At 43.0% G+C, this 27706-nt stretch overlaps 1 protein-coding gene across 3 annotated transcripts in view; it reads left to right on the top strand.

Annotated features, from left to right (window-relative positions):
- The first annotated feature begins 2888 nt into the window (after positions 1-2888).
- c2cd2l (c2cd2 like) overlaps positions 2889-27706 on the top strand; it is a 136166-nt gene continuing 111348 nt past the window's right edge. For 2 of the 3 annotated variants that reach the window (XM_073030073.1, XM_073030071.1), the window contains exon 1: positions 2890-3761. In XM_073030073.1, coding sequence (XP_072886174.1) covers positions 3411-3761 — 351 coding nt within the window. In that variant the 5' untranslated portion in view covers positions 2890-3410. Of the gene's footprint in view, positions 3762-27706 lie in introns of all 3 variants that reach the window. The other variant, XM_073030072.1, reaches the window with a different exon arrangement.

Below are 27706 nucleotides of genomic sequence, written 5' to 3'. Positions count from 1 at the left end.
ATAATAGCTTTTAAAAAGTTCTTAAGTCCTGGCGGTAGAATTGTAAAGCCTAATGGCATTGGGGAGTATTGACCTCTTCATCCTGTCTGAGGAGCATTGCATCGATAGTAACCTGTCGCTGAAACTGCTTCTCTGTCTCTGGATGGTGCTATGTAGAGGATGTTCAGAGTTTTCCATAATTGACCGTAGCCTACTCAGCGCCCTTCGCTCAGCTACCGATGTTAAACTCTCCAGTACTTTGCCCACGACAGAGCCCGCCTTCCTTACCAGCTTATTAAGACGTGAGGCGTCCCTCTTCTTAATGCTGCCTCCCCAACACGCCACCACAAAGAAGAGGGCGCTCTCCACAACTGACCTATAGAACATCTTCAGCATCTCACTACAGACATTGAATGACGCCAACCTTCTAAGGAAGTACAGTCGACTCTGTGCCTTCCTGCACAAGGCATCTGTGTTGGCAGTCCAGTCTAGCTTCTCGTCTAACTGTACTCCCAGATACTTGTAGGTCTTAACCTGCTCCACACATTCTCCATTAATGATCACTGGCTCCATATGAGGCCTAGATCTCCTAAAGTCCACCACCATCTCCTTGGTCTTGGTGATATTGAGACGCAGGTAGTTTGAGTTGCACCATATCACAAAGTCCTGTATCAGTTTCCTATACTCCTCCTGTCCATTCCTGACACACCCCACTATGGCCGTGTCATCAGCGAACTTCTGCACATGGCAGGACTCCGAGTTATATTGGAAGTCTGATGTGTACAGGGTGAACAGGACCGGAGAGAGTACGGTTCCCTGCGGCGCTCCTGTGCTGCTGACCACCGTGTCAGACCTACAGTCTCCCAACCGCACATACTGAGGTCTATCTGTCAAGTAGTCCACTATCCAATCCACCATGTGAGAGTCTACTCCCATCTCCGTTAGTTTATAAAGATAATTTATAAAGATTAACAACCAATGTGCAAAAGAAATCAGCCAAAATTGAATGATGTAGTAGACTCAATGGGCTGAATGGCCAAATTCTGCTCCTACAGTGCTTTGAAGGAGTACTCAGCCCCCACACCCATTTTCATATTTTACTGTCTCATTTTGAAAATTTAAATGTATTGAAATAGGATTTTTGAGCTAATCTACAAATCATTGTGGATCACATCAAATCAAAAGAAAAAATCCAAAATCTGTCAACAATTTACTAAACATTAAAAACCAAATTTAAGGGTGTAAAAGTACTTGTCCCTTTTGTAATTACTGCATTAACTTTTCACAGGTGCAATATATCACCTTACCAACTCAACCAATTTGTTCATGTAGAAAATTGGAGCATCACCGGCTTCAATGAATATATATTAACGATCTGGAGGAGGGGACCATGTGTAGTGTATCTAAGTTTGCTGATGGCACTAAACTGAGTGGAAAAGCAAATTGTACAGAGAATATGGAGAGTCTGCAGAGAGATATAGGATATAGATAGATTAAGTGAGTGGGCAAGGGTCTGGCAAATGGAGTACAATGTTGGTTTAAAAAAATGGGAGATCAGATTATTATTTAAATGGTAAAAGATTGCAGCATGCTGCTGTTCAGAGGGACTTGGGTGTGCTTGTGCATGAATCACAAAAGTTTGGTTTGCAGGTGCATTGCTAGAGAGATTGAATTCAAGAGCAGGGAGGTTATGCTGCAACTGAACAGGGTACTGGTGAGACTGCACCTGAAGTACTGAGTGCAGTTCTGGTCTCCATACTTGAGGAAGGAAATACTGGCTTTAGAGGCAGTGCAGAGGAGATTCACCAGGTTGATTCCAGAGATAAAGGGGTTAGACGATGAGGAGAGATTAAGTCGCTTGGGACTGTACTTGCTGGAATTTAGAAGAATGAGAGGGGATCTTATTAAACACATATAAAATTATGAAAGGGATAGATAAGGTAGAGGCAGGAAAGTTGTTTCCACTGGTAGGTGAAAATAGAAGTAGGGGACGTAACCTCAAGATTCAGAGGAGTAGATTTAAGTTGGAATGAAGAGGGTTGCTTTTCCCAGAAGGTGGTGAAACTGGAATTCTCTGCCCAATGAAGCAGTGGAGGCTACCTCAGTAAACATATTTAAGACAAGGTTGGATAGATGGTTGCATAGTAGGGGAATTATGGGTTATGGGGAAAAAAGCAGGTAGGTGAAGATGAGTCCGTGGTCAGATCAGCTTTACAAGGCACCCTGGTCTTCTGCAAAAGGAAAACTTGGGCTTGAGCAGCATCTCTGGGAGAAGGATTGCAGGCTCCCCTTATTGCTACCCATCCTCAAGTCCCCACCCCACTCCTCCCCTTTGTCCACCTCTCCCATCCTCCCTCACCAAACTACCCCCTCACCTTCCCTTCTCTCCAACCCCTCCTCCCTCCACTCCCCCACATAACCCTCAATTTTCTCCCCCACCCACTCCCCTCTCTCCCCTCATAACCCTCAATTCTCTCTCTCCCTTTGCTCGCCCCTCCTGCCCTTTTGCTCCCTCTCCCTTCCTCCCCCCACTCCCACCCACCCTCCCGCCCCTCTACCCACACAACCCCAACCCCCTTTCCCACTACCCCACACCCCTCTCCTCCCCCCACTCCCCCTTCCCCCTCACTCCTCTCCTCCCCACTCTAGCCTCTACCCAACCAATCCTCTACCCACCCACCCTATCCCCCTGCCCCCACACCCCCCACTCTAGCCTCTACCCAGCCACCCTATCCCCCCCCGCCCCCCACTCCCCGTCCCCCCAACCCCCCACTCTAGCCTCTACCCAACCAACTCTACCGTCCCTCCCTACTCCCCTCCACCCCCTTCCCCCCGCCCCCGTACCCCCCTTCCCCACAATACCCCTCCAGTTACCTGTCTCTCCTCCCACCCACCTCAGCGGCCGCCCCTGCGCAGTGCGAGCGCCGCCGGAGCTGCTGTCTCTGCCTCCGCCTGCGCTCTGAATGCTGGGCTACAGTTTTGTTCTGTTCGGTTCCGGGCTGCAAAGCAACCGAGCGCCGGTGGCGCCTCCACTTCCCTGTCGCTGCGCGTTCCGGCCTTTGACCGACTATCTACAGAAGGGAGAAGATTCCTGCGGATGAAGTCACCTGCCTCAAATTGACACTCCCATCAATTTCAGTTTCAAACCATGGGTGGCTGAGGGGTCTTCCGACACCTACATGGATCTGAGAAGGTGTGCAACTGCGAGCATTGCAAGATCACAGTGTATCGACCTGAAACAACCCATATCGCAGTATCAATGTTGCAATACATGTAATGTAGACATCGCGGATCCCAGGGAGGTCTGCGTGTGTGTGTGTTCCTCGGGCAAGGATACACTCTATCCAATGCGCCAGAGTTATTTGCAAGTTGGATTCGTTTGCCACATCTCGGGCTCCGACTGAAGATTCTTCGCTCTGTGTCTGTTGACTATGGCTCTGGCCTTTGGTCTACTCGGCGGCACCTCTGCTACTTTCCAGGACGCCGGCTGGTTGATTCTCTTGCTGCTGTTCGCGGCCTCCATAGTGACAGTGTTGACTTGGCTAGTGCAGTATTCCTTCGGGATTTTACGGCGTTCTGGCCCGGCCGCTCTTCGGCACCGGCCTCCTGCCGCTCTGGGACTCTGGAGCTCACTCCTGCAGTTGGGCTGCTCCCGGGAAGATAGCGGCTCCACCTCGGGGCTCCGGCATCTGCTCAGGTCCCTCTCCTCCTTCAAGTCCTTCAGAGACAATTGGCAGAAGGCATGGATCAGGGCGCTGAACGACCAGGCTTGTCGCATTGGGGTAGGTTACCTTATTCTATTTACTCCAATCTCTCTTCGGTTTTATCAACACCAGCTTCCTCCTTCCACCACGGTGCCGCTGCCGGAGCCGGTAGCAGCTCACCCGGGCGTCTCTGCTGGGTTCCTATATTGTGCACCGTCTCCCCTGTAGTTTTGCTGGGTTTCGTGTACATGTCGAACGCGGATCTCTGTGTCATTTTTTGAATGTGGAGAATGTTGGGCATTTTATTTTAAACCAGTAAACTTACTGTTTGGCGCACCATTATCAAATGGAGCGTTGGACATTCCTGAGAAGAGAGGGTTCACTGGTTTCGAGACTGATGAATGTATGCGGCGAATGGTGATCCAATGTTCAAACATGCATATGTTTATAACCAACACAGAAAATTCTGGAAACATTCAGCAGGTCTGCAAGCATTTCTGGAAAAAGAAACACGATCATTATCCCAGTTTCCAATTTTAAATACATCGAAACATTAGATTTAAATTCAGGACAGAAGGGAACCATTCCATAGACTCAACAATTCAGATTTCTTCCTCATCGTCACTCCCCATATCACAAGATCATCTTCAGTTTTTTCCTTAATCTTTCACCAAGGCTATCATCTTATTTATTTAGGATACAGTGCAAAAACAGGCTCTTACACCCAAATACCCCACACCATCTGTTAACCCACTAACCTGTGCGTCTTTGGAATATGGGAAAAAACGGAGCACCCAGAGGAAACCCACACAATCACAGGGAGAACATACCAACTCCTTACAGACAGCAGCGGGAATTGAATCTGGGTTGCTGGTACCGTAAAACGTTATGCTAATTGCTATGCTACTGTGGCGCCCCACTCTTGGTAGACTGACAAATTCCACTTCTTTACTAATACACTGGGGTATGGATGGAATCTACAGTATCCAGCCTGAGGAGATGCCTGTTGCTGATGTAACATTATTGCCACATGTACCCAGATACAGTGAAAAACGTGCCATCCAGACAGATCATTCCATACATTGTTGTAGTGCTGAGGGAAGAACCATAGCAGAATGCAGAATCTAGTGTTAGTTACAGAGAGAGTGCAGTGCAGGTAGACAAATAAGGTGCAAGGGCCACTTGTCCTTGAATGATCCATGAATGCTACCTTATAATTTTGCTCTCTGTTTGCCCTTATTTTTTTATAATTATTTTAACTTATTTACATATTGCACTATACTGTTCACAGAAAACAAATTTGACAATGTACATTTGTGATAATAAACCTGACTCTGAAGTTAGTTTGAGAGATGGAAGCCTGTTCAAGAATGTCATGCCAGCGGGATAGAAGCTGTCCTTAAGCCCGGTGGTGTGTGTTTCCAATCTTTCGTATCATCATTCTGCTGGGAGAGGGGGGAATGGAGAATGTCTTGGGTAGGTCATTGGTATTAAATCAAATCAGCAAGGACTGTGCTGTGGTCAGCCCACAGCGTCACCACACATCTGCTGCCAATGGAACTTGCTCACAACTCACTAACCCTAACTCGTACATCTTTGGAATGTGGTCTTGAGTGGTTGATAATATGTCCTGGATTCCTGAGGCAGCGGGAATTGTAGTCAGCATGTGCTATTAGTGAAATATTGTGAGACATGATTATATAATGGTACTACTTGTGGGTTATATCAAGTTCAAGTTTATGAATGCATCAGATAGCCAGGAATTACAGCTTTTATTCATTAGCTTTAAGCTATCATGGGCAGAAATATTCGGTATAAAAAACATTAAAATCGGCTTTTAGGCCTATAAAGCACTGGACTATTTTGACCACTTTAGCAGAGACTGGAATGTTATACCTTCCAAGCCAGTAAAATTCAGCCGCACCTTATATGTACTTGGTGTTGGTAATGGCTCAGCTGGTAATGTGTTCTTCTGAACATTAGCGGTCTTCCTATGCCTTTGGATAATCAAAATTACCATTTTAGAAATCAGTGACTGGCATGACCCTAGTCCATAGCAACCTATTTCTAAAAATGAGAATGAGCCTGATTCCAGCTCATATTGGAAAGGTTTTCATAAGTACTGCGCTTTTCCTGCAAGTAAAAGGGACTCCCCATGCATGATGCACACTCACTGGCTACATCCTGTATTGAATAAAGTGGCCACTGGGAGAACGATCGTGGTCTTCTGCTGCTGTAGCCCATCCACTTCAAGGTTTGACATGTGTGTTCAAAGATGCTCTTCTGCACACCACTGTTGTAACACGTGGTTACTTGAGTTATTGTCACCTTCCTGTCAGCTTGAACCAGTCTGGCCATTCTCCACTGACCTCTCTCATTAACATTGTGTTTTTGCCTACAGAATTGCTGCACATTGGATTTTTTTTTTGTTTTTCACACCATTCTCTAAACTCTAGAGACTGTTGTGCATGAAAATCCCAAGAGATAAGCAGTTTCTGAGATAGTCAAACCACCCTGTCTGGCACCAACCATCATTCCATGGTCAAAGTCATTTAGATCACATTTCTTCCCCATTCTGATGTTTGGTCTGAACAACAGAACCTCTTGACCATGGCACTGCAGAACTGCCCTTAAATGAACTGAAATAAATAATCTTGGTTATAGCATAAGTTTTATGCATTGAGTTGCTGCCACATGATTGGATATTTGCAAAAACAAGCAACTGTACCTAATAAAGTGGTCACTGAGTGTACATTCTGTACACTATTGTATATCCTGGATGTGCTGTTGAGTATACTATGGAGAAAGTCTCAAGTAATTCTGCTTGTTTATGGCCCACATCTCCTGATTTCTTCGGGATCACCTTCATTGGTTCCTGAATCTGGGTTCATGCAGGGAAACTTCTCCATTGGCCCTACTTCTGGAGAATTGTGAGGCTTGTTTTTATCATTGGATATCTAGAGTAGGTTCAAGTTTATCCTGGCTGCTTGACTTAAAAAAATAATATCAAGCTGAATGAGTCAGTCAATTGGAGTTCTGCTCTGTATTTATTTGAATCACATCCAGACTGATGGATGAATAATTATGAAAGTTGGAAGCTTTTTGTTATTGTGAGGATCAGCATTGCAGAACTGCCCTTAAATGAACTGGAATAAATAATCTTGGTTATAGCATAACCTGGGGAATTTAACGTTACTGTTGCATTATTTTCTGGAGTTAAAATGAGGTTCCTGTCCTCAATTGCTTCTTGGCCTACACATACTCTGCAATAGGCACTGGAAAAGGAACTAGTACTCATACCTTTGATGCATTATTTCGCAGGTTGAGGGGAAGGAGATGTTGGTAATGAAGTAACACTCTTAAATGTTGCTGTTGGTGATATCAGTGAAAGATCATGGTGCATAAAGCTAACATTTCTGATTTCAGATTCTTTTTATTTGTCATGCATACAGTGTAATATGTCATTTGTGTTAACAACCAATGCAACCTAAGGATGAGTTGGGAGCAGCCCACAAGTGACATCGCATATTCTGGTGCCAGTATGCCAAACCCACGATGTTTGGCAGAACAACGCATAACACAACAAGCAACAAAACAACAACAACATAACAAGCCCCTTTCCTCCCTCCCACTCTCCCACCCACTCATATACACAGTCCTCCAATTCTAAAACTGGTTGTCTTCTGCCTTCAGCCTCCACCTCCAGTGGACTTATGGATTTGAAGACATTGAGCTTTGGCCTCCCCAGTGGACTCCCTGTCAATAATTCCAAAGAGCCAAGTATTATGTTTACATCCTGTCACTTCAATAATTTCAGTCAGTAATGCCACAGGACATGCAGATTATCAGGAAGTTATCACTGTGAAAGAGAAAGGAAAATGGATTTTGACCATTTGAGTCACCATTAGCAGATCTCCTTTCAGTTATCAAGGGCTAAGGTTTGCTATTTCACCTCTAAAATGCTCCTCTCCCCCCCCCCCCCCCCCCCCATGATGGTTCTGAACAACTGTTTCATTGACCAGATGTTTGTCATCTCTCCTTGACACTGGGAAACGCTTCTTTGAGATAAAATGAATTAACCTTTATACCAAGGATTATAAGACATTAGTATTAGGCCATTCAGCCCATTGAGCCTGCACTACTTTTCAATCATGGCTGATTTATTTTCCCTTTCAACCCTATTCCTCTGCCTTCTCTGCATAACCTTTAATTCCCCGACTACTCAAGAACCTATCAACTTCCACTTTAAATATATCTAACTATTTTTCATTTACCCTAATATTTTCCTACATTGCTTGATGGCAATTTTATTAGGAAATGCTTCTTTGTGGTACAGTAGGTCGACTTTGATGCCAAGGATCACAAGACCATAAGACACAGGAGCAGAATTAGACCACTTGGCCCATTGAGTCTGCTCTGCCATTCCATCATGACTGATTTATTATCCTTCCCAACCGAATTCTCCTGCCTTCTCCCCATAATTTTTGAGTATACCCAATGTCTTGGCCTCCACAGCCATTTCTGGTAATGAATTCCACAGATTCACCATCCAATGGTTAAGGAAATTCTTTTCCTCTGTTCTAAAGGAACATCCTTCTACCGGGGGGGGGGGGTATGCTATATAAATAGAAATTGTTGGTCAGGTGTGTTGGGCACCAGTTCGAGCCATTTTTAGAGAGATTAAAGAGATTCACAAAAATAAATTTGAGCTTAATGCGTTGATCAAGATTAAAATCAACAAGGAGGAGAGTGGAAAACAAGGGGTATTTAGCGCTGTCAGCCTGCATTTGACCGGTCTACAGTGGATGCAGGAATCTTGGGTCCCACACTGCAAGGTTCGATTGCCTCGGTGGCTTCTTGCTGTGGACTCACTTTTGGGGACTCTGCAGTTCGATGTTTAATGTTCTGTGTATTATTCGCTTACTTTTTGTACTTTGTGCGATTCCTTTTTTTCACACTCTGTGTTTTTGATGGTCTTTGTTGTATGGGGCTTTCTTTAAACGGGTTCTATGATGTTTCTTTGTTTCGTGACTGCCTGTGGGAAGACGAACCTGAGGGTTGTATACTGTATAGATATTGATAATATACTTTGAAATGGTTAAGCTGTGATCAAATGTAGCATAATCTAAGCTGGCAATCCCTTTAGAAGGTTGTATGGATAACTTGATTGGTGTTTGAAATGATCGTGACTTGACAAGGTGATTGGTGGAGCAGCTCAGCAGGGCCTAGAAAAGAACTAGAGTAGCACACACACACAATGCTGGAGGAACTCAGTAAGTTGGGGAGCATCTGGAGAGGAATCCCAATGAAGAGACTTCAGCCTGAAACATCCCCTCTATGGATGCTACCTGAGCTGCTGAGTTCCTTCAACATTATCTGTGTGTGCCCTGCTTTCTCAGAATCTGCAGAATGTACCACGTTTGTCTAGTTTGTTCTTATAGGTCTTTGACTTATTGATAGTGCTAAGCCTTTTTCAAGCATTTGCCGAATGCTTTTTCAAGCATTTCTAAGCTCTTGTGTTTAGAATTTGAGCAAGACTGGACAGGAGTGAATTATGGAAACAACTTCTTACACGGTAAAAATACACCCCCATGGAGAGGGATTTATCAAGGGTCTTCTGAAACTTTGGTAAACTTTAAGGGCTGGTAAATAGTCATAGATCAGCTTGGATCTAATTGAAGGGCTGAGCCATCTTGAGGAACTGAACAGTCTGCTCCTGCTCCTCTGTTACACAATATGTTTAACTAAGCATACGAACTGGTTCATTAATGAAGCTGTGTAAATGATGCAGTTCTTTTGGGTATTGCAATTTGGGTCACTTAGAATGCAGCTTCATTTCCGCTGCTACATTTAAAAATAAAACTTACTTCAGGTGTGTGAATTTTGTGCAAGAAAATTAAAGTGGAATGTTAACAGCGATGAATATTCATTTAATGATCTAATTGGTGAAATCTGCTTTAACGCTTGCTATACAAGTGTTACAGACTCTCACTTTCAATGTGTGGCGATGTCTTCCAGTAAAGACACTGGGTTGTTTTATGGAAATATGATTCAACGAGGGGCAGTAAACATTGGGAGTGTATTTGACCAGAGCCTACACGCCAGGTCCTGGTTTGTTAGTCCACAGGTCCTGGCATTGAGCCACTTTGGATCATGTTGTGGAAGTTGCAATAACACAAGGGTTAACATAATTGCCAGGTAAGGATAGATTGCAGACAGAATGCAGAGAGCCCAGCCAAGCAAGGTCTTTGATGAGCATAACCTCCCTTTGAACATACATAGTTTACCAAATAGTCATAACTGCTAGACAATTCTGTATAAAAATGGCATTAATCTGTCCAGAGTTCAAAACAGTGTGGGTGACAGGAGCCATGCTGTTTTCATTGTGCACAAATAAAATAAAGTATATTTGAGTTGGAAGTGTGCATGTGTTCTGGGTCTAGCTAATTGGTGATGGGAAGGTCAATATATTGGGTTGGTTTTGGCATTCTGGGCAGTCTCACTCAGTGTTAGAGGTGGTGGCTGTGTCAAACTGATCCTCCCTATGGATAATAACTTGCTCTTGGGTGTGAGGATAACTTTCAGGGGATGATTACAAAATTGACTCTGTTAGCATACGGGATTGATACCTCAATGTTCAAAGTAAATTTATTATCGAAGAACATATTTGTCACCAGATGCTGCCCTGAGATTCGTTTTCTTGCAGGCATTCATAATAGAACAAAGAAATACAATGGAATCAATGAAAAACTATACACAGAGACTGACATCCATTTCTGCTGGAAACTTGTTTCACACTCACACCACCCTCTGAATTAAAGAATTTCCCCTTCAGTATTTCACCTTTCACCCTTAACTTATGACTTCTTGTTCTAGTTTCACCCAACCTCAGTGGGGGGAGAAAACCTGCTTGCATGTAACCTATTTATACCCCTCATAATTTATAATAAAATATAAAGAGTAGGCATCACAAAATTATTGGATTGGCTTAAAAATGGTGTCCTTGGGGAAGGAAGTTGGCAATACTACACTGATATTATCTGTATGTAACTCCTAACCTATAGTGATGTACTTGACTCTTCTCTCTGAAGTGATATTGCATCACAGTGCATTGAGGTAGAACACATTCAGGTCAGGGACAGATAAAATTAGCCACCATGTGTTTACAATTATGATAATTTGAAATAAATATTAAAAAAAAATTTTTGTCAAGTTTTCCCACTCTTGCTAATACAATGCCGAATGTGTTTGACATTGTTAGGATCAGAGGTTAAGCCACCTACTGATTGACAATTGATTGTGCTGTCAGAAAACATGTCAATACACAAACTGCTGGAAGTTGTAACTCTCAGAAAAGCAGTATCATGTTCAGTCACAGAAACTCACTGCCATAATACAAAAATATATATGAGAGCCTGAAAGCATGCACCACCAGATGCAAGGACACCTTCTACGCTACTGTTATAAGACAACTGAATGGTTCTCTCATATAACAAGATGGACAGTTGACCTCACAATCTGCCTCATTATGATTTTGCACCTTACTGTCTACCTGCAATGTGGCTTACATTCTATTCCACATTCAGTTATTGTTTTACCTTGTTGTACCTCAATGCACTGTGTAATGATTTGGCCTGTAAGAAAAGTATGCAAGAGAAGCTTTTCACTGTATCTTGGTACATATCACAATAATAAACAAATTCCAATAAACAGCCAAAATGTGGCAATTTCTTGCAACAAATGGAATTTTTTTATTCTTTGGCCCATGAAGAGAATGGATTGGTGTGATTGCAATGGTCTTTCTGAACAGTGAACCAAATCTAAATGTTAAATATACAACTAATGTACCTTAGTCTTTTGTTAAAGTTACCTTTGTTTATGTTTAATGACACATTGGGGTTGGCCTAGGGTCTGCTGGCAATTAAATCAAGGAATTCTATAACTTTTAAGAATTGGTGATGAGGCATAATTTCTTGGGGGGAAAATTAACTTGGATTTTCTGTAATGTCAAAAGAAAGCATTTACACAGAGTGGTGGGTGCGTAGAACGTGGTTCCTGTGTTGACAGCACAGGCAGCATGATGGACATTTAAGAGATTAAGAGATAGGCACATGGATGAGAGAAAAGTGGAGGGCTTTATGGAAGGGAAGGATTAGATTGATCTCGGAGTAGGTTGAAAATCAGCACAACGTCATGTGCTGAAGGGCCTGTACTGTGCTGTAGTGTTCAACGTTCTATCCTGCTAAACCTGCTGCCTGGCTCCTTGATCCACTTTACAATGGTACAATGTCATGACTTCTCACGGAATGAATATTTCTTAAGAGGTGTGATCATCAACACTGATCGATGCATTAGAGTAACAGAGCAAAAGCATTTTACAGAAGAGCTCGGGAATAATTTCAGTGTGACAGCACTCTGTGACTGTGTTGTTAAGGGATGCTTCATCGATACCGTGTACAGCGCTATGCTGTCAGCTGTGCATTCTGTTGCTTGGCAACCTGCATCTGCAAAATACATGCAGGTCATGGCAGTGGTGTGGGGGATGGTGAGCTGCCTGCCATCTTGTAAAATCTAATCTCTAATCATTTTATGATATCCTGCTTTTAAGGGTGGAGTTCCTATATTATGTGGGTTCACATCTTTGATTCACACCGTGGTTAAATATTAAAACACCAGAGAACAGCCAAAAGGTTTCAGTAGTTTGAAAATTGTCTCCTCACTGATCTGTAGAATGAGCTTTGGGTGTAACCAGACACCAGGTGACTAGCTACAGGCCCTGGTAACAGCAGCTCACAAGTGGATGAAAAGCAAAATACTGGTCAGGCAGCATCTGTGGGGGAAAATGGGTAATCAATACTTCAGGTCAAGACCCTTCACCTGGACTGTACTTAAGTCTCATGCAACCCTTCTGGGTGGAAACTTTCTGTGAATTATGAAACCGGAAGCTGACTCCACCCTTTCCACTCACCTCTTTACACTGGTTATCTTCCCTCCATCTTGGTGCAGCACAATAGCACAGTGGTTAGTATAATGCTTTACAGTGACAGCAAACAGAAGATTCAGATTCAATTCCTGCCACTGTCTGTAAGGAGCTTGTTTGTTCTCTGTGTGACTGTGTGGGGTTCCTCCCACATACAGGTTAGGGCTAGTGAGTTGTGGGCATGCTATGTTGGCGCCAGAAGCGTGTCCTCAACTGTGTTGGTCATAGTCACAAATGATGCATTTGTGTATGTTTCGGTGTTTTAATGTCCATGTGATAAAACTAATCTTAATCTTTCAGTCCAGATGAAAGGTCTTGATCTGAAACATGGACTGTTCATTTCCCTTTGCAGATTCTACATGACCCATTGAATTCCTCCATTTTGTTTTTGCATCTGCAGTCTCTTGGTGTTTCTTTTCTGTATGTGAATAAAGTTCCCAAAGTGTTCCTATCTTCCAGAATTGGAAGGAAATTGGGGCTCGAGATGTGATGATTGAACACTTGGTCATGGAAGGGGCCTGTAAAGGATTTATTGGAGCTTATGAAAATGGGATTTGACAGAGTGTGGACCCAGGCAGCTGGTGTGAGTGGAGTGAAGCTGTCATGGGTATGATGATCACTTGGACAGGCATGTGTTGACAGAGTTATTGGCAGCAAACTGCACTTCTAGCTGCATTTTATAAAGATTTATTGGACACACATACATTGAAGCATCAAAACATACAGGCAGATGCATCAAGGTCTGAGGGTGAGACTCGCTACACCCACAACTCGATGAAAAAAATGATCGGGGTCTCTCTCCCCTTCATTCAGGGCACACGCAGGGCCTCAAGCATTGTCCAGGACCCCTCCCATCCTTCCCACAACCTCTGACCTTCTACCATCAGGCAGAGGGTACTGCAGCATAAGAACCAGAACTGTCAGGCTGGGCAATAGCTTCCACCAAGCTGTTAGATTTAAACCCTGCTGCCATCCATTACTCATGTACACCCTTGTCCAAATGCCCTGCTCCACTTCCCAAGTCACAGACACACTCACATCCTGCACTGGTCACTTTTCATCTTGTATTGCTGCTGTTTCACATATCTATCAGACTGCTTGTTTTATTATGATCGTGTCAGTAACATTACACTGTCTTACAGAAACATGTACCTCACACTTTCAATCTTCAGACCATGCCACTCAGGAACTTGTGCTGGTATTATTTTGTGACTATATGCGCTGGATCGTAACTCTATGTGCTGTGTGTGACCGTATGTACTGTGTTTTGTACCTTGGTCCCAGAGCCACACTGTTTTGTTTGGCTATGTATTTGTGTATGGTTGAGTAGCTATAAGCTTGAACTTACTAACCTTTGGAATGTGGGAGGAAACTGGAGCACCTTGAGGAAACCCCTGTAATCATGGGGAGAATGTACAAGCTCCTTAAACACTGATGGAAATTGATCCCTGAATACTAGTGATGTAAAGTGTTATGTTAATTGTGATGTTACCATGCCATACCTAATGGGGTGAATGGCAGCCTGATAAACTCAGAACCCCTGGTGCGATCAGTTGTTTGTTCATCTGCTGAGCTTGTTTTTACCCTCTCTGACTTTTAGATCCAATGAGGAACAGAAAAAAAACCCAGTAAGGTCAGTAGCAAATAATGAAAGATCCCTGTTGCATAACAGTTTATTCATTCATTAACACAAGAGAATTTGCAAATGCTGGAAATCCAGAGCAACACACACAAAATGCTGGAGGAACTCAGCAGGTCAGGCAGCATCTATAGAAAAGAATAAAGAGTTGATGTTGCAGGCTGAAACCTTTCATCAGGACTGGTCTCCACCTGAAAAATTGACTGATTATTCCCTTCCATAGATACTGCCTGACTTGCTGAGTTTCTTCAGCAGTTTGAGAGATTTTTTTAATCTACTGAGTCACTTGCTCATTATCCTGTCCATGCATGTATCTCAGAACTTTCCTGTACAATTTCAGCTTGCTTCCTTCTTATCAGCATACTTCTCTCCTTCTCTTCCACTAGAGCCCGGCAAGCTGACCATGAAGCTCTATCTCAGTTAGCAGTTACAGGTGGCTGTGGGTATTAAACCTAGCAGGAAGTTGAAGTGACATGTGAGGTTCCCAAATTAAAAAGATGTATCAGCCACATTTGCACCACCTCCGTCTCCTTCCATATGCAGCAGGTTGCCCGTAAACAAACTTGTACACTCAGTGGCCACCTTATTAGGTACACCTGTACTCCTCGTTAATGCAGATATCTAATCAGCCAATCATGTGGCAGCAACTCGATGAATTAAAGCATGCAGACATGGTCAAGAGGTTCAGTTGTTGTTCAACCCATGCATCACAATGGGGAAGAAATGTGATCCAAGTGACATTGACCGTGGAATGATTGTTCGTGCTGGATGGGGTGATTTGAGTATCTCAGAAACTGCTGATCTCCTGGGATTTTCACACCCAACAGTCTCTAGAGTTTACAGAGAATGGTGTGGAAAAACCCAAAAAGCATCCAGTGAGCAGCAGTTCTGTGGGCAAAAGCGCCTTGTTAATGAGAGAGGTCAGAGGAGAATGGCCAGACTGGTTCAAGCTGACAGGAAGGTGACAGTAACTCAAATAACCACATGTTACAACAGTGGTGTGCAGAAAAACATCTGTAAATGCACAACACGTCGAAACCATGAAGTGGATGGGCAACAGCAGCAGAAGATCATGAACATACACTCAGTGACCATTTTATTAGGTCCAGGAGGTACCTGATAAAGTGATCTCTCAGTATAATTCTCAGTGCTAGTAAGGTGTCAGAGTGCTGCCACTGAACTTCCCCAATGGCACCCAACCTAGGTGTGGAGAGGGGCTAGTGGTTCTAAAGATATTCAATAAAACGTGAAGGAAAAAGAGTTTGCTTCTCACTTGATGAACATATCTGCATTATGTATAGTGCTAATGCCCACCTTTCAGTGATTAAATGATTGTTGGATGGTTACACTGTTCTTTTTGCTGCTTTTCATTGTAAGTTGTTTATCTTTCACTTTCCATGGTGTCATCTCCCCTTGAATTTCTAGCCTTTACCCAAACTTTTAATCAAGTTTCCTCTGATTCTGCATGAATTCATGATCATTATTCCATTGTGACTATCATTGAGATCTTTTTCTCCAATGAAGGTGCTTTGCAAATACAGCTTCTATATACAGGTCTAGTGATCTAACCACCCAGATGATGTTTTAAAAAAAAATTAGCTTTATTTGTCGCATGCACATCAAAACACACAGTGAAATATGACATTTGTGAGTATTGTGCTATACAGCCTACAAGTGTCCCCACACTTCTGCCGCCAGCATAGCATGCTCACAACTCACTAACCCAAACGTTAGGAACGTGGGAGGAAACAGGAGCACCCAGAGGAAACCCACGTGGTCATGGGGAGAAAGTACAAACTCAGTTCAGGAATCGAAGCCTGATCTTAACAGCTGGTGCTGTAAAGCATTGCGTTAACCACTATGCTACCGTACTGCCCCAATGGTACATCTGTCATGCACGTCTGTTTCATTTCTTGGTTGTTTGCAACATACCTTCAGCATTTCCAGTCCTTTGATTCTGGTTCATAATGAAAGTAGGAAGGGTGTGTCTGTGTTATGGGTCTGATACTCAAAAATTGTTAGCACAATTCTCAGAAACCATTCAAAGTTCTTGCACAAAAAAGAGATTGGTAGTTTCACAGATGTTGAACCTTGTATTGGAAAGGGAGTTTAATTCTTTCCAGCACCAGACTATAGTAGACCTCTTCCTAACTCTGGTACTGTAGCATATCAGCTAACGTAATACTTTACAGCACCACTGTACGTTTCAATGTTTGTGACAAATAAAAGTAAATCCATCCTCACAAGTATGTTTCAAATGATCTACTCCCCATCAATAATTCTACGTTCCTTGACCAATAGTGTGAAGGTCACTTTAAACCACTGGTTTACTGAATGTGGATGATACTGGCATTTATTGTCCATCCCTGACTCTGCCTGAAGTGAGAGACAGTGTAGAGTCAATTGATTCAAAGGTCAACTGTACTTGTAGCTTGGATTTCCAGCATCTGCAGATTCTCTCTTGTTTGTGATTCAGCAATGATTCATTTGATAAGATAGCACTTGGAGAATTGTGTTCAGTTTTAGTCACCCTGCTATCGGAAAAATGCCATTAAACTGGGAAGAGTGCAGAGGAGATTCATGAGGTTGTTAACGAGACTGGGACTGAGTTAAGAAGAAAGGTTGAGCAAGTTGGGACTTTATTCACTGAAGGGGTGATCTCATAGAGGTGTATAAAATCATGAATACAGACATCCTTTTTTCCCAGAAAAGGGAATTAAAAATATAGATTTAGGGTGAGAGGGGAGGCATTTAATAGGAACCCAAGGGACAACTTTTTCACCCAAAAGGTAGTCTGTAGCTTGAATGAGCTAACAGATGAAGTGGATGAGGCAGATACATTAGCAACATTTAAAAGGACTTCAGTAGTATGTGGATAAGAAAGGTTGAGAATGATATGTGCGAAATGGGAATCTTGGTTGTCATGGACAATTGGGTAAAAGGGCCTGTTTCCATTATGAATGATGATGACAGAGTCATGAATAGATTTCAAGTATAGGCATGGCTGGATAAGGGATGGCAGATCAATATTTCTGGCCTTGGGTTATTAGTCTGATATCTTGATCAAAATGCTGCCACAAATCATCCATGAAGTTCTTATATTAGTAGGTTTTGCTTCCATAAATGTAAGTCTGTCTGTGCTTTCCACTGAGATCAGAAAGAGGCCCTTTAGAAGATATAGTCCATGCTGAACTGTTAATCTGCTTAATCCCATCGACCCACACTTTAACCATAGTCCTCCATGCCCCTCCCATCCACGTACTTATCCAATTTTCTTTTAAACATTGAAATCGAACTTGCATCCATAATTTGCGCTGGCAGCTCATTCTACATTCTCACCATGCTCTGAGTGAAGAGGTTCCCCCTCATGTTCCCTTAGCATTTCATGTTTCACCCTTAACCCATGACTTCTAGTTGTAGTCTCACTCAACATCCGTGGGGAAAAAGGTCTGCTTGCATTTAAGGCAATACACACAAAATGCTGGAGGAACTCAGCAGGTCAGGCAGCATCCATGGAAATGAATAAGCATTTGACATTTAGGGCCAAGAACATTCATTTTTATTCCTTTCCATTGACACTACCTGAGCTGCTGAGTTCTTCCAGCATTTTGTGTGTGTTTCCCTGGATTTCCAGAATCTCTTGTGTTTATGACTGCTTACATTTACCCTATCTATACCCCTCATAATTTTGTATACCTCTATCAAATATCCTGTGAATAAAGTCCTAACCTATTCAACCTATCCCTGTAACTCAGGTCCTCAAGTACCAGCAATATCAGTATCACTCAGTGACATTCTGAAAGCTTCTTTGAAAATGTGGCTCTCTATTTCATCTGGTAAATTCCCTTTCTTGCACAGTTGTATTATGTGAATAAAATTGACAACAGTGAGTGACATTGTTAAACTCAATGAGGATTCAGTGTCATTTCATGGTAACTCCTGGGCTGTGGTCACTTCTCCAAATCTTCCCTACACTCTGTTCTTGTTCCTGAAGAAATGGGGTAGTGAATTTGGATGACCAGTGAATAGTGGAGCTGGCCTGAATGTTGAGTGGTCTACTTTCTTTCCTGCTTTGTGTTGTTGAGAAACAAAGTTGAGAAATGCCTTATTGTCCAGCTTTATTAAAAAACCAAAAAGATTAAAGTTTAGTTTTATTTGTCACATGTACATCAAAGCCATGAGATGTGTCATTTGTATCAAATCAAATCAGTGGGCACACCTCTGGCACCAACTCACAACTCACCAACCCTAACCATTCATCTTTGGAATGTGGAAGGAAACCGAAGCACCCAGAAGAAACCCACGTAATCACGGGGAGAATACAGGTAGTGTGGGAATTGAACCCCGATTGCACTAACTGCTACGCTACTGTGCCATCACTTCATGGAACGTAGAAGGGACCCACTTTGTTTTGCCATCCTGACCCTCCAGAATTATTTGGGGGTTTGAAAAAGTATAATGTTTAGCAAACTGATTTATGGGTGTATGTACCTTATAATGTATAGTAGTATATATGTGGCTAAGACTTTTGTACAAAATTGTATGCAAGTACTTAGAGAGCATTTGTGAATGGTATGCCAACAGCTTGAAGTATTAGGAACCTGGGGTGATAAATCATCAGGATGACTAAAGTGTGTTACACAACATTAAACATATTGATGTGAGTGTGATTTAGCTTTTGTTGTGTTATGTCCTACAGTGCAGTAGTAAGCAGGCCCAGAGACAACACTGACTTGTCATTAAAAAGAGAAGTTATTTAACCCAAATCTGTCACAGCTGTTCGTGAGTAATTGTGAGATTAGAATTTCACTGGATAATTCTGTCATCTTTGTATCAGAGGGCTGCACCAGCCTCATGACTGCTGTGGTTTCACAGAAGCTTTGTGGATCTTACGCTAGTCTACCTGGACCTGTTTTACTGCAGTGGTTGGAAGCAGTGTCCCCAGAATATAATTGTGTTGGGACACTAACACCCATTTGTTGTGAACACCAACACCAGTTGTGCAGCTGGTGTGGAGGTTTCGATGCAAGCAGACGCCATACTTCAAAAACTCAGGCACTCAAGCTTTTTCCCCTGATTCAGGTTGCAGGTCTCTCTAGTGCAGTAGCAGTCTCTCGGGACTGCAGGCAGGCATTTTAGACACAAGTCACTCAGATTAATTTATCACATATACATTGAAACACACAACCTAAGGATGTGCTGGGGGCAGCCCACATGTGTTGCCACGAACATCAGTACCACCATTGGGAGTATTTAATAGGTAGTGGGAACTTATTACCATTGCCACCCCCACCTTTAACAATCTTAAGGAACCACAACAGGCAACAAACCAACAGCAAAGCAAAACAAACCCTGTTCCTCCCAACGCACACACACAGCCCATAATATCATAAGACATAGGACCAGAATTAGCCCTTTTGGCCCATCGAATCTGTTCCACCATTCCATCATGGCTGCTTTATTATCCCTCACAATACCCATTCTCCTGCTTTCTACCTGTAACATTTAATGCCCTGACTAACCAAGAAACTCAACCTCCGCTTTAAATATATCCAATGACTTGGCATTCACAGCTGTCCGTGGTAATGAATTCCAAAGATTCACCGCTCTCTGTCAAGAGAAATTCCATTAAGACTATAAGATATAGGAGCAGAATTAGGCTATTTGGCCCATCAAGTGTGCTCTGCCATTTCATCATGGCTGATCCATTTTCCTCTCAATCTCCTGCCTTCCCCCCACCCACCCTAACTAATAAAACGATCAACCTCTGCCTTAAATATACATAAAGACGACCTCCACAGCTGCCTGTGGTAACAAATTCCACAGTTTCACCACTCTCTAGCTATAAAAAATCATCCTCATCTCTGTTCTAAAAGGACACTCCTCTATTCTGAGGCTGTGCCCTCTGGTGCTAGACTCTCCCACCATAGGAAACGTCCTCTCCATATCCACTCTATCAAGGCCTTTCACCATTCAGTAGGTTTCAATGAGATCCCCCCCTCATTATTCTGAATTCCAGTGAATACAGGCCCGGAGCTATCAAACACTCTTCATGTGACAATCCTGGAATCATTTTTGTGAACCTCCTTTGAACCTTCTCCAGTTTCAGTACATCCTTTCTAAGATAAGGGGCCCAAATCTGCTCACAATACTCCAAGTGAGGCCTCACCAGTGCTTTATAAAGTCTCGATGTTATATCCTTTCTTTTGTATTCTAGTCCTCTTGATATTAATGTTAATGTTGCATTTGTCTTCCTCACCAGAGACTCAACCTGCAAATTCTGCACAAGGGAATCCTGCATAAGGGCTCCCAAGTCCCTTTGCTCCTCAGTTTTTTTGTATTTTCTCTCCATTTAGAAAATAGTCAACCCTTTCATTTCTTCTACCAAAGTGCATAACCATACACTTCCCAAACTGTATTGACATATAATGTAAAAAGTAGTGGTCCCTACACAGACCCCTGTGGAACACCAGTAGTCACCAGCAGCCAACTAGAAAAGGCTCCCTTTGCCTCCTGCCAGTCAGCCTGATGTTTCGGGGCTGGATGTGTTTGCACCCACGCCACACCCACCCTGGCACTCCTCCTCTGCCACCTGACTCACACCTCTCCTGCAGTGCTGTGCAAAGGTCTTAGGCATACAGTCGACCCTCCTCATCCGCGGGGGATTGGTTCCGGGACCCCCCACGGATACCAAAATTCGCGGATGCTCAAGTCCCTTATTTAACATGTATCAGTCCGGTGATCTTTAGGACCCAGCGGAACCCCTGACTTTATTTAACATGTCTCCGTATGGTGGACATTAGGACCTGGCGCCACAGCTCTGAATCCGCAGTGTTTCTGTTCACAAAAATAATCACGATCGCGATTGAAAATAAGGTGGAAGTAATAAAGTGATCGGAAAGAGGTGAAACGCCATCGATCATTTGGAAAGCGTTAGGCTACAATCGGTCAACGTTCGGAACAATTTTAATGGAGCATATGAAAGGCCCTGCCCCGATGAAAGCTACAGTTATTACTAAGCAACGCAGTGGTTTAATTATTGAAATACGTATGTTTTTTAATTGTTCTATATGCATAGAAAGGTAAAATATGTACTATATACTAAGAAAAACATTTGACTAACTGACGCTAAATAATACCGGATGTACCTGTTCCGACTTCAAATGCAACTTAAAGACAGACTCAGGAACTGAACTCATTCATAACCCGGGGACCGCCTGTAATTTAAGTCATTTCTAGATTACTTATAATACCTAGTACAATGTAAATGCTATGTAAACAGTTGTTATACTGTATTGTTTAGGGAATAATGACAAGAAAAAATAGCCTGTACATGCTCAGGCAATGAGTGCTGGAGAGAGAACTTCCGGGTTTTCCCGATCCGCGGTTGGTTGAATCTGCACATACGGAATCCGTGGATAAGGAGGGCCAACTGTACTAGCAATATACACCCAGACCCCGCTTAACACTGAGGATGCATTCCTCGAAGGTGGATTGCTATGCAAATCAGCGCTATGTAGGGTCATTATAACATTGTGTAAATGGATATTTGTGCCTGATTTTTAAGAAAATCAAACCCGAGATGTATGATCTGTTATTTTACGTATACACAGTGGAGCAGCAACACATCACAGCAGCACCAGCAGAGGGAAGCGGGTGGTGGTTACATCTTAGAGGAGGGACCAGGTTGTGGATCCTCCAACAACTTTGGTATCTTCTTCGAGTAGGCATCAAGATTTGACTGCCTTTTCTTAAGTTTCCTCTGAAGAAGCAGTTCTTGGTAGCAGGAAATAATGTTGAGAACACCTCTCTTTGCCTTATTGCTTCGCTCCCAGTCAGGGTCATTCTGACTGTCGATGTATCCAACTTCAGTGAGGTGCCAACATCAACCTGGTGCTCACCAGCTTCGAAATGCCGTATCACTTGCAGTTTCACATCCACGCTAATGCTTTTCCTCGACATTTTCTTAGATGTACTACCCTCGCTGGAAGTTGCAGGCCGTAAAACCAGACATTATGGATGAAAAAACTGGAATAAATTGGCGGGGGAGCAGGATCGTTTACACACGTGGGGAGGCAGAGCGTAAACTAATACGTGATTGGCTGTGAGTGGCTCAGAGCGTATATAAAGTGCTCTCATTGGCTGATTGAATGTTTACTGTAATAGCAGCCACTCGAGAAGTTTTAACTGTTGTTTAGAATGAATTTTTGTCATTTATAAAAGTTTCAATAAAGAATTGAATAACCACTTTGTAACGAATCAGTGTTATGTGGGGTCTGAGTGTATATGTGCCCAAGACTTTTGCACAGTACTGTGCATGGAAACGCACAGTGAAATGTGTTGTTTGAGTTACAACCAACACGCTTAAGGATGTGCTGGGGGCAGCCCGCAAGTGTCACCAAACATTCCAGAACCTACTGTTCAGCAGAACAACGTAGAACACAACAGCAAAAACACACACAGACACCTTCTCCAACCTCAGGACAGGCTGACTTCGGAATCATTCATCAGTTTTACTCCAAGCTTTGGCTAAATTAAAGCCTGATGTGTAGTCTTATCTTTTGATTGGTTGCTTCCTGTCCTGTCAGAGCTGTTGGCAACAATTGAAGTGCCACAGGCTGATGTTGGGTGTGGGGTGGGAGGGGTAAAGTAGTGAGGAGGTGATGGGAGCTTCTGGCTGGGTGTTGCTTGCTGGTTGTTTAACAAAGGAGTGTTGTTTGTCTTTCTGAAAGCACCTGTGTAAGAAGTCAAATGCTAGAAGCTGTCCCAGATCACCACATCAATAAAATATCTTGGAAATGGAGTCCTTCAGCAGGTAATTTAAAACCAGCCATCAACCAAACACACATACGCTAACTAGCTTTTATTCATTAGTTGAGGGTTAAGTATTGTCCTGAGCATTGACAGTGGCATCCCTGATTGCCTTCAAAAGAGTGCTGTGGGATCTCGAACTTCCTTACATACACATACAATAAGAACTTCCCCATGACCGCTTGGGTTTCCTCCTATAGTCCAAAGACGTAGGGGTTAGTAGGTTAATTGGTCACATGGGTGTAATTGGGCAGTGTGGATTCGTTGGGCCAGAGGGCCTGTTACTGTCCTGTATCTCTAAATAAAATAAATAAACTAAAATTTCAGGTGCTCAGTTGAACAGCCATTAGAAAAGTTAGATTCTCCTGCAATAGCATATTTAACCATATCCATGTGTCCAGCCTCCTCACAATCATCTATTTTTCAATTAAAGTCACTCTCCAAACAGATAAAAGCATTGCCTGAACAATGTTTTCTCAGAAGATAAGCTGCAGTTCCACATTTCAGTCTGACCTAGCATTCTCTGAATTGCTTCCAGTGCATTCACACTCCTTAAATTAGGAGCCCAATATGGTTGGCAGAACTCCAGATGAAGTTTTACCAATGCCTTAAATAACTACACATAACCTCTTGTTTATTGCTAGTGGAATTGTGAACCACATTCTCATTTACTTACTGTATCGACGTGCACTCAGTGGCGACTTCATTAGGCACACCTGTATGCCTGCTCGTTAATGCAAATATCTAATCAGCCAATCATGTGGCAGCAACTCAACGCATAAAAGCATGCAGACATGGTCAAGAGGTTCAGTTGTTGTTCAACCCATGCATCACAATGGGGAAGAAATGTGATCCAAGTGACATTGACCGTGGAATGATTGTTGGTGCCAGACGGACTGTTTTGAGTGTCTTAGAAACTGCTGATCTCCTGGGATTTTCAACACAACAGTCTCTAAGAGTTTGCAGAGGAAAAACAAAGAACATCTAGTGAGCAGTAGTTCTGTGGGTGAAAATGCCTGGTTAATGAGAGAGGTCAGAGGAGAATGGCCAGACTGGTTCAAGCTGACAGGAAGGTGACAGTAACTCAAATAACCACACGTTACAACAGTGGTGTGCAAAAATACATCTCTGAATGCACAACACATTGAACTTTGAAGTGGATGGACTGCAGCAGCAGAAGACTACGAACATACACGCAGTGGCTACTTTATTAAGTATCTCCTGTACCTCAAAGTGGCCACTGAATGTTCTTGCCCTTGATGACACCCAGATCCTCTGCATCTCAAAGAACATACAAAGGCTAGGTCTGACATCTCATCTACAAGACAGCTCCATCATTGAGTAGTTTGACACAGATAAGTACAATGTATTCGTTGTACTTGAAATATGATGAGCATTTGATGTCTCTGTACCTGCACTCGATGGAGTTCAGAAGGATGAGGGTGGAATTCATTGAAGCCTAGCAGATTACTAAAGGCCTGATGGAGTGGACAGGGAGATCATGTTTCCATTCATAGATAGATAGATAGATAGATACTTTATTCATCCCCATGGGGAAATTCAACTTTTTTCCAATGTCCCATACACTTGTTGTAGCAAAACTAATTACATACAATACTTAACTCAGTAAAAAAATATGATATGCATCTAAATCACTATCTCAAAAAGCATTAATAATAGCTTTTAAAAAGTTCTTAAGTCCTGGTGGTAGAATTGTAAAGCCTAATGGCATTGGGGAGTATTGACCGCTTCATCCTGTCTGAGGAGCATTGCATCGATAGTAACCTGTCACTGAAACTGCTTCTCTGTCTCTGGATGGTGCTATGTAGAGGATGTTCAGAGTTATCCATAATTGACCGTAGCCTACTCAGCGCCCTTCGCTCAGCTACCGATGTTAAACTCTCCAGTACTTTGCCCACGACAGAGCCCGCCTTCCTTACCAGCTTATTAAGACGTGAGGCGTCCCTCTTCTTAATGCTGCCTCCCCAACACGCCACCACAAAGAAGAGGGCGCTCTCCACAACTGACCTATAGAACATCTTCAGCATCTCACTACAGACATTGAATGACGCCAACCTTCTAAGGAAGTACAGTCGACTCTGTGCCTTCCTGCACAAGGCATCTGTGTTGGCAGTCCAGTCTAGCTTCTCGTCTAACTGTACTCCCAGATACTTGTAGGTCCAGGATCCAAAGGCATAGCCTCAGAATAAAGGGACCTCTCTTTAAAATTGCAACAAGGAGAAATTTCATCAGCTAGAAGGTGGTAAATGTATGGAGCAGTGTTTGATAGTTTCTTGATTGGTGGGCGGGGGGGGTTAACAGTTACAAGAACTGGTAAAATGAGGTTGAAAAAATACCAGCCATGATTGAATGGCAGTGCAGACTCAGTGGGCTGAATGGCCTAATGTCTGCTCCTAAATCTTATGGTCATATGTTTTTCATTCATGATATGTGAAAAGGAGGACAGTAAGTGGGATTGAAGGTGTCAACTAACAATTGAATGTACCTCAGTGATGAGGCTAGTGAAGTTATGCCTTCTGGTTCAAGAGCCTGATGGTTGAGGGGTAGTAATTGTTCCTGAATCTGGTGGTGTGAGTCCTGAGGCTCCTGTACCACCTTCCTGATGGCAGCAGTGAGAAGAGAGCATGTCGTGGGTGGTGGGGGTCTTTGATGATGGATGCTGCTTTCCTGCAACATTGTTCCATGTAGATGTGCTCATTGAGGGGAGTGCTTTACCAATGAAGGACTGGGCTGTATCCACTACTTTTTGCAGGATTTTCCGTTCAAGGGCATTGGTGTTTCCATACCAGGCTGTAATGCTGCCAGTCAACATACTCTCCACCATGCATCTCTAGAGGTCTGTCAAAGTATGAGATGTCATGCTGAATCTTCATAAACTCCTAAGGAAGTAGAGGCACTGCTGTGCTTTCTTCATAATGGTACTTACGTGCTGGGCTTAGGAGAGGTCTTCTGAAATGATAACACTGAGGAATTTAAAGTTGCTGACCCTCTCCACCTCTGACACCTTGATATAGTCCCCATGGACCTCTGGTTTCCTTCTCCTGAAGTCAAAAATCAGCTCCTTGGTCTTGCTGATATTGAGTGAGAGGTTGTTGTTGTGGCACCAATCAGCCAGATTTTCAATTTCGCTCTGATATATGGATTCATCACCACCTTTGACTTGGCGAATGACAGTGGTGTCATCAGCTAACTTAAACATGGCATTGGAGCTGTGCTTAGCCACACAGTCATAAATATAAAGTGAGTAGAGCAGGGGGCTCAGCACACAGCCTTGTGGTACACCTGTTCTGATGGAGATCATGGAGGGGATGTTGTTGTCAATCCAAGCTGAATGGGTTCTGCAAGTGAGGAAATCCAGGGTCTAAATGCACGAGGAGGTATTGGGCCAAGGTCTTGAAGCTTATTGATTAGTTTTGAGGGAATCATGTTGTTGAATGTTGAGCTGTAGTTGATAAAGAATATCCTGATGTATGCATCTTTCCTGTCTAGATGTTCCAGGGTTGAGTGAAGAACCAATCATCTGCTGTGGACCTGTTGCTCTTGTAGGCAAATTGGAGGCAATTGGTAGACAAATAAGAGCAAGAGTAAGCCATTTGGCCCCTCTAGTGTGTTCCTCCATTTGATTTTCACCTCCCATTCCCATCTCCATGGTAATATAAGTGGCCAAGATCCATCAATCTCATTGAAGACCCTCTGATCTATTGCGAAAGAAGGCATTTCACCTTGACTCAATTCAAAATGGCTAACCCTTCACCACAGCCTTTCATTGTGTCTTATAGCCACTCAGCATCAACTCTGTCAAGCTCTCTTTAATACTTTTAAAAACTATCAATTCTAAAAGTCTGCAATGGATTTGCATTTCTGTTGTATCTTTTAAAGGACAAAGACTTTGCATAATGCACTATGTAACTTAGAGCAATCCCAAAGTACTTTTCTACCACTTTAGTAATTTTGAAGCATAACCATTCTTGTAACATAGGAAGCAAGGGAGCCAGTTTAAGCATAGTTAACTCCACAATCAGAATCAGGTCTAGTATCACTGACATATATTGTGAAATTTGTTGTTTCATGGAAGCAGTACAATGCAATATATATATATATATGTGTATGTGTGTGTGTGTTTGTATATACAGTATATGTGTGTTTTAAATACACACACACACACACACACACACACACACACACACACACACACACACACACACACACACACACACACACACACACACACACACACACACACACACACACACACACCCCCCCCCCCCCCCCCCCCCCCCCATACCCATGAAGGATTCTGAAAAATTGAAATAAACACTGAAACTGCTCAAAACACTCAGCAGGTCAGGCAGCAGTTCTGAAGAGATGCAGAGATAATATTTCAGGTCAATGACAGTGTTTGACCTGCTGAATATTTCCAGCAGCTTTTTATCTTTGCCCAGACTAATTTCCCCTGCTGTTCAGAACAGTGGCTGGGAAACTTTGTGTCCACTGCAAGAGCAGATTGTTGTTTAACAGTGAAAAAACTTTTGCATTTGTGGTCAATACATTCAGTAGTGCAAACTTTAATAA

Source organism: Hemitrygon akajei, chromosome 26 (assembly GCF_048418815.1).
Source record: "Hemitrygon akajei chromosome 26, sHemAka1.3, whole genome shotgun sequence".
NCBI classification, from domain to species: Eukaryota; Metazoa; Chordata; class Chondrichthyes; order Myliobatiformes; family Dasyatidae; genus Hemitrygon; species Hemitrygon akajei.
This window is presented reverse-complemented; position numbering and strand designations above follow the sequence as displayed.